Source organism: Scatophagus argus, chromosome 8 (genome assembly GCF_020382885.2).
Source record: "Scatophagus argus isolate fScaArg1 chromosome 8, fScaArg1.pri, whole genome shotgun sequence".
NCBI classification, from domain to species: Eukaryota; Metazoa; Chordata; class Actinopteri; family Scatophagidae; genus Scatophagus; species Scatophagus argus.
In genome coordinates, this window is record NC_058500.1 from 7,039,940 (window position 1) to 7,053,218 (window position 13,279).

The window sequence follows — 13,279 nt, forward strand, 5'->3', positions numbered from 1 at the left end:
CGCTCTTTGTGTATTTGTCTCTTTCTCTTCTTCTCTCTCCGTCTCTTCCTCGCTCATGCGCTTATATCTACAGTGTAAAGCAGGGCTATTTTCCAAGCCATTTAGCAATGGCGTTCAGCTGTGAGTGGATCATTTGCTGTGCTGCGGATCAGCTCCTGCCTTGCGTGCAGGTGTGTAATTGCAATATATGGTTGTGTGGCTGCTGCTGTTGCATCAAACAGAATTGCATCCATTGATCTCTTTGATATAATTTGTCAGTGAAATACACACTATCAAACTAACTTTCAAGTTTTTAGCCTCCTCTGCCCTTTTTTTTTTCTATCTTCTTGCAAATGATGTGTATGAAAAAGGGCAGGGACTGCCTGGGAAGAATTCAGCTTTGTTCTTATGAAGATATTGATCCAGTTAATTATTAAATGAGTGCAAAGTTTTTAATCCCAGCATAGTAAACAGCATAAAGACACAGAGATTGTTATATATCTGGCTGTGTACAAATCCAGCCCTTGCTAGGAGACCCGAAAAGAGTCTAAAGTCCTCTTTTTTCTTGAGAATTTAACTCATTCTAATGCCTCCACTCTGCTCCGCTAAGGAAATAATCCTCAGCACAAACACAAGAGAGGAGAGGAAAAGGTATAGCAGAAGTTTCATGTTAAGGCCCCAGCTTCCTCTTCCAGGTTTAAGCCCTTTTTGGCCCCTGAGAAAAGATTAGTCCCCCTGGGCCTGGAGTGCAGAGCAACTAAGCAGCCAGTTCCCAGACGAGGTCAGGCCCTCAGAGCCCTAATAGACCAGATGTGCCCGAGGCTGTAGAGGAGGAGACGTTTACCTGATCCTTGAAGGTTCACACTGAGTTTAGAGTCTGAGATCTTTAAAGTGCTTCACTTTGGATATTTTGGATTTTATGTTGTTTTTCCACAAAGCCCCAGTTACTTTATTATGCCTTCACACCAGCGACAGTGGCGGCCCAGAGGCTTTGTGTTTGCAGGTTCTGCGCATTAGTGCATCTGTTCTAGTGAACACAATATCTCAGAAATGCCTGAATGGAATTTCTTTAAATTCGGACTCAAGGATGAACTGATTTAGATTTTGCTGGTCAAAGATCACTGTGACATCACAAGATGCATTTCAGCCAGAATTCGTAGTCCTGACAAATTTTCACACAAAGGTAAAAAAAAAATAAAATATCATGAAGTGATAGGTCAAAGGTCACCTTCATTGTGATGTAATAATGTTCCGCAAAAACATCTTTCTGGCCATTATTCTGCACCATAAGATCATGACCATATTTCACATTTGATTGGCTGCTGAATTGTTGATACCTTGCAACTTTAGTGAGTTTGTACCTTTTTAGCTGTAACATCCATTTTCATTTCTTCCAGCGCAGTATACATTAAACCAAGGTGTCCATAACTTCCTGCTGTCACCTGTCTAAGGCTTTTCCTAAGTCACCGATGCATGTGTGTGACTGTCAGCTCAGGGGCGCAATTTAGGCCAGCTCACGCTGTCGATGTCCTCTTTGTTTGCTCGCTCCCGCACGTGCCACACGACTCCTTGTAATTGGATGTGTTGGCAGCATAATGACATTGGGCGGTGGCAGGAGGCGGCAGAGCGTGAAGCAGAACGCTGCCTAGTGCGCTTCATCGGGGACGCTCTGGTTTCTGAGGTCTGCCCTACACCCCACAAAGATGTCAGCGAGTCAGCAAGGTGGAAGCAATGCAATATCACAGCACACTGCTCCTGTCTGTGCAGAGTGAGATGTCGCTCACTGTATAATTTACCTCACAGGGAGCTATTGTACCCTCTCAAAACTCACAGAAGAGAAGAAGTGAAGCATATAAGAACTTGATTACATCTTTTATAACTGTCATGACTATTATCTTGCAGAGGTGAGGGAGGGATGGTGTTTAATCACCGCACCTCTTTCATGGCGAGGCTGTAAAGGATTTTTGGAGTCTTAGGAAAAACAGAGGAATCAATGTCAATTTAATCCAAAACACACATCCTCTTTAGAATGAAAACCAGATGCAGGAAGGCTATTAGTTCCCCACTGTAGCACCACCGTCCCCACATTTATGACCTATGTGTTTTGTTTGAGGTCCTACAGAAACCCAAATACCCGCTTATCACTGCTAGTTCGTTAAACTCTCTCAAGAAGCTTATATCATAAGCATCTGCACAAGTACTCCTTCTCTTTGCAACCACAAGTCACAACATTTCCATTCTCTCTCTCTGGAATTAAAAGACACAAATGAAGATATTTCTTATGTTCCCATAAAGTGGAAATGCCACAATCGCATGCAGCCTGAATGTGACTCACTGTGAAATGCAAAAGCAGCAGCTTTAAATAGACATTACAGATGTCGGAGCTTACAAAGTTTCCCCGTGCTGTACAGGAAACACTTTTGTCAATCATGCTCTGCTCTGTTAATTGTACATGTTGCTCCCGGTTGCCTGAGAGCTTATTTGAAGTTCTTGGGCTGAAAAAACGCACAACTTAACAGACCATGTTCTTTTAATTTCTATTGACCAACACTGATTTGATTTGTATTGATTCAGCAGAGCTCAATTCCCTGTGTAATCTATAGGGAAAATGGATGCCCTTTTACTTTAACCTTCCCCAAAGACATAACATGATCTATCACACAAAAGCAATGTCATTACAGCTTTGAAATGGGCTTTTGAAGAACAGCCTTGAAGTGGCGACTAAGAAAATGTCACATAAGTTAACACCACTTAGTACTTTTAATGGTTGTAATTGCATTGTGACATTGTTATGTTTTGCCAATCACATTGAATGAATGCCCCCCTGAAAAAGCTTCATCTGTCATCTGCTGCAAAGTCTTGATCCTGTATCCCTGCTCTTGTAATCCTTTGGGATCATATTGCAAGGTTGGCTAATCAAACAAGAGGTTTCAGACTGATGTATTATTGACCAAGTGCTGATGGGAAAAAGCAGTCATCAAAGACCGTCACGCTGATTTGCTCTACAGCCTCTGCTGCACTCTTAAATGCATTCCTTTTAAGTGCGTTGGCCAATCTTCCAGGGCAGCGATGATAACCTCGTACTTCAGTTCTGCAGGAAGCTTTTTATTCTTAAGAGATGCTCTTTTTTTTTTCTTTTCTTTTTTTAAGAACTCAAGACATATGTAGGTTTGAGTTGGGGAAATGATGATCTGGTAAACTCTCTCCCAACAAACCGAGAGGAGTTCAGGATAGTACAGACACCGCCGGGGCTTAGCACTAACCCCACTCACATCCCTGCTGCAGATGCAAATACCTCGCTGTCTCCCCAGCTAGCAGTCACTTTACTTTTGTTGTGACATGCAGGGATCGGGTTTGGACAAGAGATACTCTTCACAGTTCAGAGGAGAGGAGCTGGAGTGATGAGTTAAAGGACGGATTTGAGATTGGTGCATTAGCTGGCTCCTGAAGACTGTATCAACACTCACACACACACACACTCTCTCTCTTCTCTCAGGATTGTTCAGTCCCATCCACCATGAAATGAACAATTCCAGCTGAGCCCACTGGCAAGGCTTTGGGGGAAACTCAAGCCTGAGATTGGGCTTAGGGGCATAAGCGGTAGCAGACTGGGAGCCATCAGACGTCAGCACGGGGCCTCTTGTCTCTTTGGCATAAGGCTGTCCACCCAAACACTTATCCTGGGGGCTTGTTTTTAAAATACTTCCAGACATGTTTTGGAGGAACAGAGAAATGCCATTTAGCATGATCTTAGCTCATAGTTTTTCATTTAGGAAAAAAACTCGAGAGATTGGGGGCAGAATCTGTGCTTATTTACCAAAACAGTTACCTGGGAGACGGGCCCAGAGTCGAAGAAGTCTGCATTCAATCAAAGCTGTATTAATTTTGTTTATGTAATTGTATAAAAATAAACTCTAACTGCTGATTTAAGATTGAAATGCTACAGTAACCAGAGATTTTATGCGTGTTTGGTGAGCAGTTAGCTGAAACAGTTAGCTGTATTAAACACAGTGGGTCAGGCAGACAGGAAGTGCTGGAACTAATAAATCGTCCAAAGCTCTGAGTCTTAGTGCATCAACTTTCAGTTTTAAAGAGTCATCACCACTTCTTTAATTTAAGGGAGTGTGTGTTCTGCAATTTAAAGATCAGGACCTCCCACAACATATTAATTTATACAACCTTGGCTGATAGCTGAGGCCCCTGCAACACTCAGTTTATTCTCACAGGTTGCTGTCATGCAAGCGGGTGAAGAAGTGCGCTCTGTCACTGAGCTCCAGAAACAACAGAGAAAAAGAGGAAATCCTGTAGTCCTGTTTTAAAATAAGAAAGGATCTTGTTTTAATTGGAGCTGGCTGTTCATGTGCCACTCCTTCCTCACTGGTGCCTGCTCATCTACCAGAGCAGCACAGTTGGCCCCTGCAGTCCACCAGCTGTTTTGCTGCCTGTCGCTGCACATGGCTGTGATTTGCTGCCTTATTAAAGAGTGTGTGCCTCTTCAACTCCTGTAAATGAACTGCCCAAAGAGGCCAGTGTCCGTCCACTCACCTCCTTGTCTCTGGTCTGTCTAGACCACAGAGACAGTTTTGTCTGATCCAGACAGAAGCCAAGCAGTGGCATGGATGCATGGGCAGCTTTGATGACAGACAGCAGTGGTTTTTCACGTCCCTCCCTGGCAAAAAAAAAACAAAAAACAACAAAAACCTCTGGGTCAGCAATAAATGCCCCCCAAAGTCACTAAGCCTTTTTGAAAAAAAGGACAGCAAACGACTTGAACGTTTCTCTAAAATAAGGGTTCAGGAGTTTCAGTAAGGCAACCACCATGTTTACATGGCTCTAAAGCTCTGCGCAAGGCCAAATGTTATATATACAGTCAAGGCTATCTGAGAAACCAGCGGACATGGCCTCCGCAAACACAACCAATCTCTTAATCTCTCTCCGTTTGAACCTTCCTTTTCCCCTCGTCTGCTCGACTGAAGCAGGGATAGAGCAGAGACATGTCTCATTTTTCAGAAGTGAGGCAGCCCTTTTAACTTGATTAAGACGTTTTTTCCGTCTTCTCAAGAGAATTTTTAAAAAATGTTTTAAGTCTAAATAACATGAGCACTTCTTTTGGCCATGCCAGGAACCCTTTCCGCTTGGAAATATTTGCTTTGGACGCCAGCCTTGCCCAGCACACAACACAGGCAATTATGGGAGCTATTTAAACAAGAGAGATCTACTGACAGGCGACGCCTCATTTGGAAGGATGAAGGAATCAGGAAATGAAACCTTCATTGATGCGCTGAGGGTATGGAAAGAGAATTCCCCCAGGCCCTCTGAGGCTGGTTGCATTTCTCATGGGCATTTTGTGCATGCGTGGAGGACTGCTGTATTTGTGTAGGCTCCACATGTTTGAGTTTTGCAGGTTTGTGTGTGTGTTTGTGAGAGAGAGAAATTTTAACTGGTGTGTTAGGATTCCCCATATGAGTTGTGGAGTTTGGGTTTTTGGCGCCTGCTAACAGTTTATCTGCAAAGGTGCAGCTGTAGGTTGCTTGCGGCTCTAAGGTCTTTTCTCTGTTCCTGACACTTTCATGATGGAGAGATCAGTCTGTGAGGTTAACACCAAGGCAGCCACACAGTTGAATGAATTTTTCTGAACTCTTTTTACCGAAAGTCTAAATGTTAACTTCGCTGAGCCGTTTCTTTTTTTTTTCCTGCGAATGCACTGCTTTGCCTGGCTGCAGGGCGACGCTTTTCCCATTGACCTCAACTGACATGACACATTGTTTTTAGAGGAAAGAGACAATTTTGCTGCTGGAATGTGAGAACAGGACAGCAGACTTGGCAAGCTGAGGAGGGTCATGAGTGCTACCTGCCACTCACCTACTTAACAACGCCAGAGGATTCTGTCTAACCAGGTGCCACTTTGAGAGCACAGTTTGTGTGTGTTCACACCTCTGCAGTTTTGTGTGAAAAAAGAAGAAAGAAGAGGACAGAGTGAAGTTTAATTTCTAACTCTGCCGGGTTGAGAATTCCCCAGAAAGGAAACTTAATCTAGAGGCCTTCTCAGACTGGACAAATAGACAGTAAATTAGTTTCGCATGACGGTTTATTAAAAAAAAAGCCTTGTGTATACAGCGGATTATTGATGCATCGAGCAGAGGGATGGATAAGGTTCCAGTGTGGTCGGTAGTGAGGGACAGAGTCCAGGTCTCCGGGGGAGGAGGGAATATGGAGCGTCACCTCCAGCGCAGTCATGCACAGGGGAGGCCGAGGCCGCTAAAGCGCCGCGTCGCGCCACGCAAATGAAAGCTACAAGACACTTTCATGTTGAAAGTAAACAAATATATCAAAAGATTTATAGACGTTCCATCACTGTTCATTTGTCTCTCTCTTTTTTTTTTTTTTTTTTGGTCGAGTCGCACAATGAGCTGGAAAAAGTTTTGTGCTCTTAGGAGAGAACAGCTGGAAGTATACAATTCATTACCAGTGGAAATGAAGTCAGCAGCTCTTTTTATTTTTTCGTTTACGTGGTCAGTTTCTCTTTCTCGCCCCGTGGCAGGACGAGGCCTCAGGCGACACCTTTGTAAAATGTACTGCTTTTGTGTGCACTTGAAGTGAATTCATATGGTTGCTTGTTACCCTCCAGCCCCCCCCTTATGTCTAAGGCTCTCTCCTCTTTCCATCTCTACACCCCCATCCCCACTAACACCCCCCCGCATTCCTCCCGTCATGGGGCTGACAGACACTCGTCATCAGCAGGTACTCTGGCCCAGGTGGATCGGGTTTCTCACTTGCCAGGAGATTGTGCTGCATGTGCATTTTTATGGCTTAGTGCTGCACAGTTGGAGGTTTTCAGTGCAACTCTGGTGTGTTGCCATGTCAGATAACCATTAAGACAGATGCTGCCTCCTCACACAGCTTAAGACAAACTCCTCTGGCTTTTCATAACATCCAAACACATGCTTTTTTTTGTGCTTTTAGTTTTCACTTTGCATGACTTTTGTACTAAAACTAAAGAAAAACTAAAACCTCTGTGGTTGTTTTACCTACTTGGTTATGTATGTGAATAGTTTCAAAATAATTTTCTCAAACATTTGAACATTATTGGATAAAGACAGAGATAAAGATAAATACTTTTTGTAGGAATTTCTACCTCACTAGTACCTTTTACTCCACTACATCTCTTCAAAAGCTTTTGTTACTAATAATGTTACAATATAAGATTTTGCATACAAAACAAATAATGAATTTTGAACAGGAAATTGTGAAATTACACGGAATTATATAGGGTGGTAAGCTGATTGCAGCAGTAATAATAATTCATTAATAAATGTCAGCTTTTCTGGACATTTTATTAACAATTCTTCCTCATACTTGTGTTATTTCAGTGCATGACTGCGAAAATGAAAAGCAGAAATTTTCTTTTAAAAGGATCTGAATTAAAGGATCTGAATACATCCTTCATCACTGATCACATGACATAAAATATGACACACGAATAAGACCTCCAAAGCATCTATGCTCTTTCAGAAGTACTCTTGGTTACTGAGTGAGTAATTATGATTATGATTCTAAGTGGATGCAATGTGTGTCTGTGTTTTACTATGACCTACAGCAACTTGTCCGTTAAACATGTTATGATTTGATCCCAGACAACCTTCAGACAAATGGTAATTTGTGTAGTCTTTGTCTGTCTTGAAGTGTTAACTGTATTAATTTAGTTTTGTGCATCTGTCTCCTGGCAGACGTGGACGAGTGCTCAGAAGGCAACGGCGGATGCCAACAGATTTGTGTCAACATGATGGGCAGCTACGAGTGCCGCTGCAGAGAAGGATTCCTCCTGAGTGACAACCAGCATACCTGTATCCAACGACCTAAAGGTTAATCATGTACACCAACACAAAACACACACACACAATGGATTATGGAAAATAGTAGGACACATGTTGTTCAGCGATTTAGACTGCATGTTATGGTGAAAGCTCATCATTTATAGTCACATCTGAATCTTTGTGTAACATCCAAAATGTTGAGGAGTTTTTGAATAACCTGATGAGCTGTGCAGATTTAAACTGAGAATGAGATCGGCCCTAACAGGCCTAAATGAAAGCTGAGCAGAGGTAAGTGTCTCCAGTCTGAGGGGGTAAAGAAGAAGGTGGGATAAATCTCTCTTTCTTTTTCCTCCCTCTCTTTCAAATTGAACCAATCTACTGCTTGGCAGCATTTTAAGTTATCGGTGGTATGAGAGTGGCCTGCGGGGGACTGTGAGCAGAGAAAACAATTAAAGGTGTAGCCCGAGGCAGACACACCTCTTGTTTATAGAGCATTCCTGTGGGATGGAGACGTGACAGGAGAAGATACAGAGCCAACCTGCTCTGAGGCATACACATCACACACAAGAACGCTGTGGACATACATACATTTATAACATCATGGCTGTGTTTGAAACCAAGTATGCTGTCAGGAAAATATTTCTGTTATGCATATTGACTTGTAGCAGTCTATGAAGCAACACCACAGTGGTTGTAGTTTTTTTAACGAATCCACCCGAGTTTGTGAAAATCACAAAGTACAATATATTTCATGTCATCAAAAAAAGCTCAGTTTTTCAGCTTTCCCAGATCCTTTTTTGGCTGTCAGTTGAAGTGAATGAAGCAGAACTGCATTACAGTTGTATATATCACTCAACTTTGGGAAGGGAAGAGCATTTTTGTGCAGTATTGTCCAAGTGCTTGCACAGTTTGAAGCAGACACAACTGATTTCTTAAAAACATTCAGGTTTATAGGTAGGTACATTCTGGTATATTTTGGCTACAGAATATGAATGCCCTTGATTTTATTCACTGTGCTGTTCTGTGTTGTGCTGTTGCTCTGCTTTTTGTTTGTCACAGTGCCTTTGTTCTTTGTTCTTTGTTTATCCATTGCTCAGAAAGGCAACATTAGAGAAAATGAGCAGCTGTTATCACTACCACCCAACACATTTATTCAAAGAGTTATTATCCAGCTGTCAACAGATTTGTCAGCGCTGCCAGTTCGGGGCTGGGCCTGTGTTGTAGCTCTTTTGGTTCCTGGGGTTAGCAGCACTACGCATTCAGAAAGCCTCTGACAGCATGTACAGCAGATTCGAGTGTCTCTTCATCTCTGCCCTCCTTGTCCCTCCTCTCTCTTTGGTAAGATAGCTGCTTATGCTGGGAGTCATTAGATTGTGATGTTCCTAAGTCCCCTGGACGGTGAACCGAGGATCTTGGAAGTCTCTTTTATGAGATCAGTCTGGCCTAGTGAACTGTCTATGTTTACATTTCATAAACGCAGTGTTATTTGAGTGGAGTGAAAAGCTGGATCGTGTGTTTCAAAGCACTATGACGATATCAGTGCTGTCAGAAGCAGACTGTGAGCACCCGTCCGATCTCGCTTAGCTCCTCCTGTCTCTCTTTCCCTTCCTCTCTCTGCCTGTCTTGCTTGATAAATGTCCTCAGTTCCTGTTAATCTCCCATTTTCATATTCATTTTGACGTTATTGCCTCCAGATGAGACCCATTTTGATTTTTGAGATTAAAGCTGCTATAAATCTACAAACTTCCTTCATTCATCTGAGAGGTGCTCTGTCATACAACATGCATACAGCATACAGCTCAGCTGCTTATTATTACTGCTCTTATTGTAACAGTGTGTGTCTGAAGGAAAATGTAAGTTGTGAGGAAGTGGCTTGCCGAATTATTGGACAATAACCCTGCAGGATTGTTGCAAATATCACTTTCTTCGCTAACTGAAAAATTATGCACAAGTGGCTCAAGGAAAAAAAAAAAATCATTCTGAAAATTAAAACCGATCTAATCTGCCAGCCCAGTCTGTTTAAATGAAACCCTCCATCCATTCTGCCAAGGCTCCTCTTAAAGAGCAAAGCCTGGGGTGCAGTTTGCTCATGAGCTTTATTGTTCTCATTAAAAAGACATCAGCTTTCCATTTTTTTTTTGTTAATAGGTCAGGTGTTCCCTGGGCAAGTTCTGTGAGTCTTTCTGGGGACAGTGGAGGGCTGGTCACTGCAGTGTATGGCGCTAACGGTCTGTTTCTCCTGCCGGTAGGAAGCCCTTGTTAGCAGCGAGCTTGTGCCAATTAGACAGCAGGGGTCTGCCAGCCTCTCAGCTAATGACAAGGCTGCTGCTGGCCTGTCTCTTATTAGATCGGCCCCTGCCCCCCTGAACAGGAATAACTCCGGCCAAAGGCAGGCTCCATCATCGAGCTGGACAAAATGTAGCAGTTCATATATTCTACCCAAACATTTCTCCCAGTCAAGAAATAAAGCCTTTGAAAGGCCAGCCAAGGTGCTTAGTGGTTGACAGGAATGCCATTTGGGTCAAGAAGGGTTCCACTGCTTTGCAATTGATTTACTGTCTCTCTTATATAGGAAGATAACAGGGACATAGTGTATGTGCATTAAATGGGATCTGGCACATTGCAGTTTTTGAATTTCAAGCCCAATCAACCCACACATCCATAATTTTAGTCCTTTACATTTCTGAGTATCCAGTAAGGAAGTTACTTTAAGTGTGCACTGATACAAGTCACATATAGTAACTTTTGTATTTAGTCTTATTGTCTTTGTTCACAAAACAGAAAAGATGATCATAAGGTGAAGTCGGATCAGAAGTTCTGCAGAATTCATTGTGAGACAGCACACCAGAACAAGTTGAACCGGCAGTTCAGCTTGTGAAAAGAGAGATGGAACTTTTAACAAGAAGTCGAGTCCTGCGGATCAACCTTCCTGTCACTCTGCCAATCAATATGGAGTGTAGCTGGCATTGTGTGGAAGAATGTGAGACAGCAATAAGGAGTCAGAGAGATCACACCAGCCAGATGATTACATTTCAGTGTCTGAAGCTCTTTGCAGAGAAAATTTTGATTATGAGCCTTGAGGCTTACTGTCACCTTTCACTGCTGAAAGAAATCTGGGTGATGTGCACAAACACAAACAGATGAACACAGATTAACAACAAGCAGGGTCTGCAGTAAGAAGGAAGACTTCACCATTTGTTTATTGCTGTGTTGTTCCCTTAAAACCCAGTTTTAGGACCTCTTTTATTCAGTTTATATGGCAACTTATATGTCCTGAAGTAGAAACCCAAATGTATGCGGATGGTACATGTATGGTAAAGACAGACGTGAAGTGGCACCCAATTAACTGGAAATCTGGTTTTTGTTGTTGTTGTTGCAGTTGTAACATTTTATTTTAGTTTGATTGATGGGTTTTTTAAAAATGTTTTGATGAGTCTTGATGCCATATAGTGAATACGTATTGCTTTGTCTCTGTTTTTTCATACCGCAGTGTCAGTTTTATTGACTTATATGTTGTCTCTGTCTCCTGCCTGGGGACTGTGGATGCATATTAGCTTATAGTGAACTCTAATACAGCTAATTAACTGTGCGCTGTCCCTGTCAAATAAATAAATAAGCACAAAATCAATAATTTAGTGTTCAGAGAGGCAACCAACATACAATATGTTTTGTTTGATGTATGAATCATTGTTGCCTTAGTAATATTTCCTTATTTTACCATCTTAAAAAAAAAAAAAAAAATAGAACAACTTCTTCCAAAAATTTGCCTTGTTGTTTTTTATCACCTGACTTTCGATTCAAGCATTGCTCCTGCTCTGTACAGTAGGTCTTGTCCTTCCAGGAAATGTTTACTTTATCAATGAGAACTTCTTCCTGTGTTTACAACTTTCATTAGCTTCCCAAAGGGGTTGTTACCCCTCGTGCAGCCAATCTCTTCTTCTCACTCTCTCTCAAATTCCAATACGAACAAAACAATGGACGTGATGGACATAGTGTCTCTATCTCTCCCTCTCTCTCCCTCACACACACACACACACACACACAAACTCAGTAATTTTCAATTTAATCCTGCCCGAGGCACATCCAGACATGTTCTGTCTGATTTGACATTTAGATGCAGCCTGTGGCATGTTGACTTCAGGATATGTGTTTTCAGTGCTGGCCAGAACTACAGCAATGCAAGGAATTTTCCAATAAATGTGATCAAATCCATAATAAATGGATGCATACTCTCAGTTGGCTTTGCTCTCCAGCCATGACATTCTTTCTGTATGAAATCAGGCACAGGGTCATTGAACCCTGTTTTATTGTTGTTTATTTTTTTTTTTTTATCTTAAAAAAAAGAAAAGTTTAATATCCATTTAGGAGACTGGAGTGCATTTTAATTTCATGAAGCAATGCACTGCTGAAGGACCAGTTTTCACCATTCCAGTGATGCTATGTTTAAAACTGAAAGGATAAATATATGACTATTTGTATTTGTGAAAGTACGTTTTATGGGTTCATGTCTTTTGCGGTTGTCCGACTGCGCAGAAGTCGACATGGTTCTTACATGTTCCCCCTGTTGGTTCTCAGCAGGCCTGCCTGTCTGTCTGTGCATTGGCCACAGTACTGTTTTTACAAGTGCAGAAGTCACTGCTCCATTGCTCTGCAGCCCAACCGTATAACCAGACTCTTTTCCTATTCTAGGGAAGTCAAGCAAAGGGAACGCCTTGTGCTCCCATTGCTACCTATTAAGTCTCTTCTGTTCGTCCAGCAGCAGGAACAAAGACATACGGGACACTTTCTTGTCCCTCTTGTCTTTCATTGTCCACCATCTATTCTCTTTCTCTCCCTCTGTTTCTTTCCTAAGCCACATTTCCAATGCAGGAACTTTCCCCAGGGACTAAAAACCTTGGGAGGACCTCTGTTTTCACCGTAGGACCAATGTCCAAATTAAAGAAAGAAGAAAGTATACAACAGATGAACCAATGGCGATTGTTCTTCTACAGCCATGCAGAATAATTGTGTGGAAAACGACCTTCACTTTTCATACGTCAGTGGACTAATTTGTTGTATCTTTGTGAGTCTGTAGATGATGGTGGAAATACAGACAACGATGAGCTGAAGAAACCTTATAGTTCCTTGAAAAGTAGCTTATAGGACAAAAAGTACCGGGCTCTTTGGGTGGAAATATTATCTTCCCTCATCTTCCTTCTTTGTCCAGACTTTACCAAGCCCCGGACCCCTACCCTCTTCACCCCCACCTTTAAACAAATATACATCCGTAGCTTTGGCTTTAGCAAATGTTGGAAACGTTGCCACTGAATTCTCCATTCCTCTTTTGAGACGGGCATCCCTTCTGCTCGTGGGTGTGTCGAAGGCCGTCTCTGAGCTGACCAGCCCAGCGGGCTGCTGCAGACTGCCTGAGTGCCAATGGGGTTTTTTCCACTAACATTTGGCTGTCATGGTTTTAACCAGAGGGCCAGACTGAGCTCTGCAGAGAC

The 13,279-nt window shown here is 42.4% G+C and overlaps 1 protein-coding gene across 3 annotated transcripts in view; it reads left to right on the forward strand.

Annotated features, from left to right (window-relative positions):
- scube3 (signal peptide, CUB domain, EGF-like 3) overlaps positions 1-13,279 on the forward strand; it is a 70,067-nt gene that overhangs the window by 23,160 nt on the left and 33,628 nt on the right. For all 3 annotated transcript variants that reach the window (XM_046395596.1, XM_046395594.1, XM_046395595.1), the window contains exon 4: positions 7,707-7,841. In XM_046395596.1, coding sequence (XP_046251552.1) covers positions 7,707-7,841 — 135 coding nt within the window. The remainder of the gene's footprint in view (positions 1-7,706; positions 7,842-13,279) is intronic.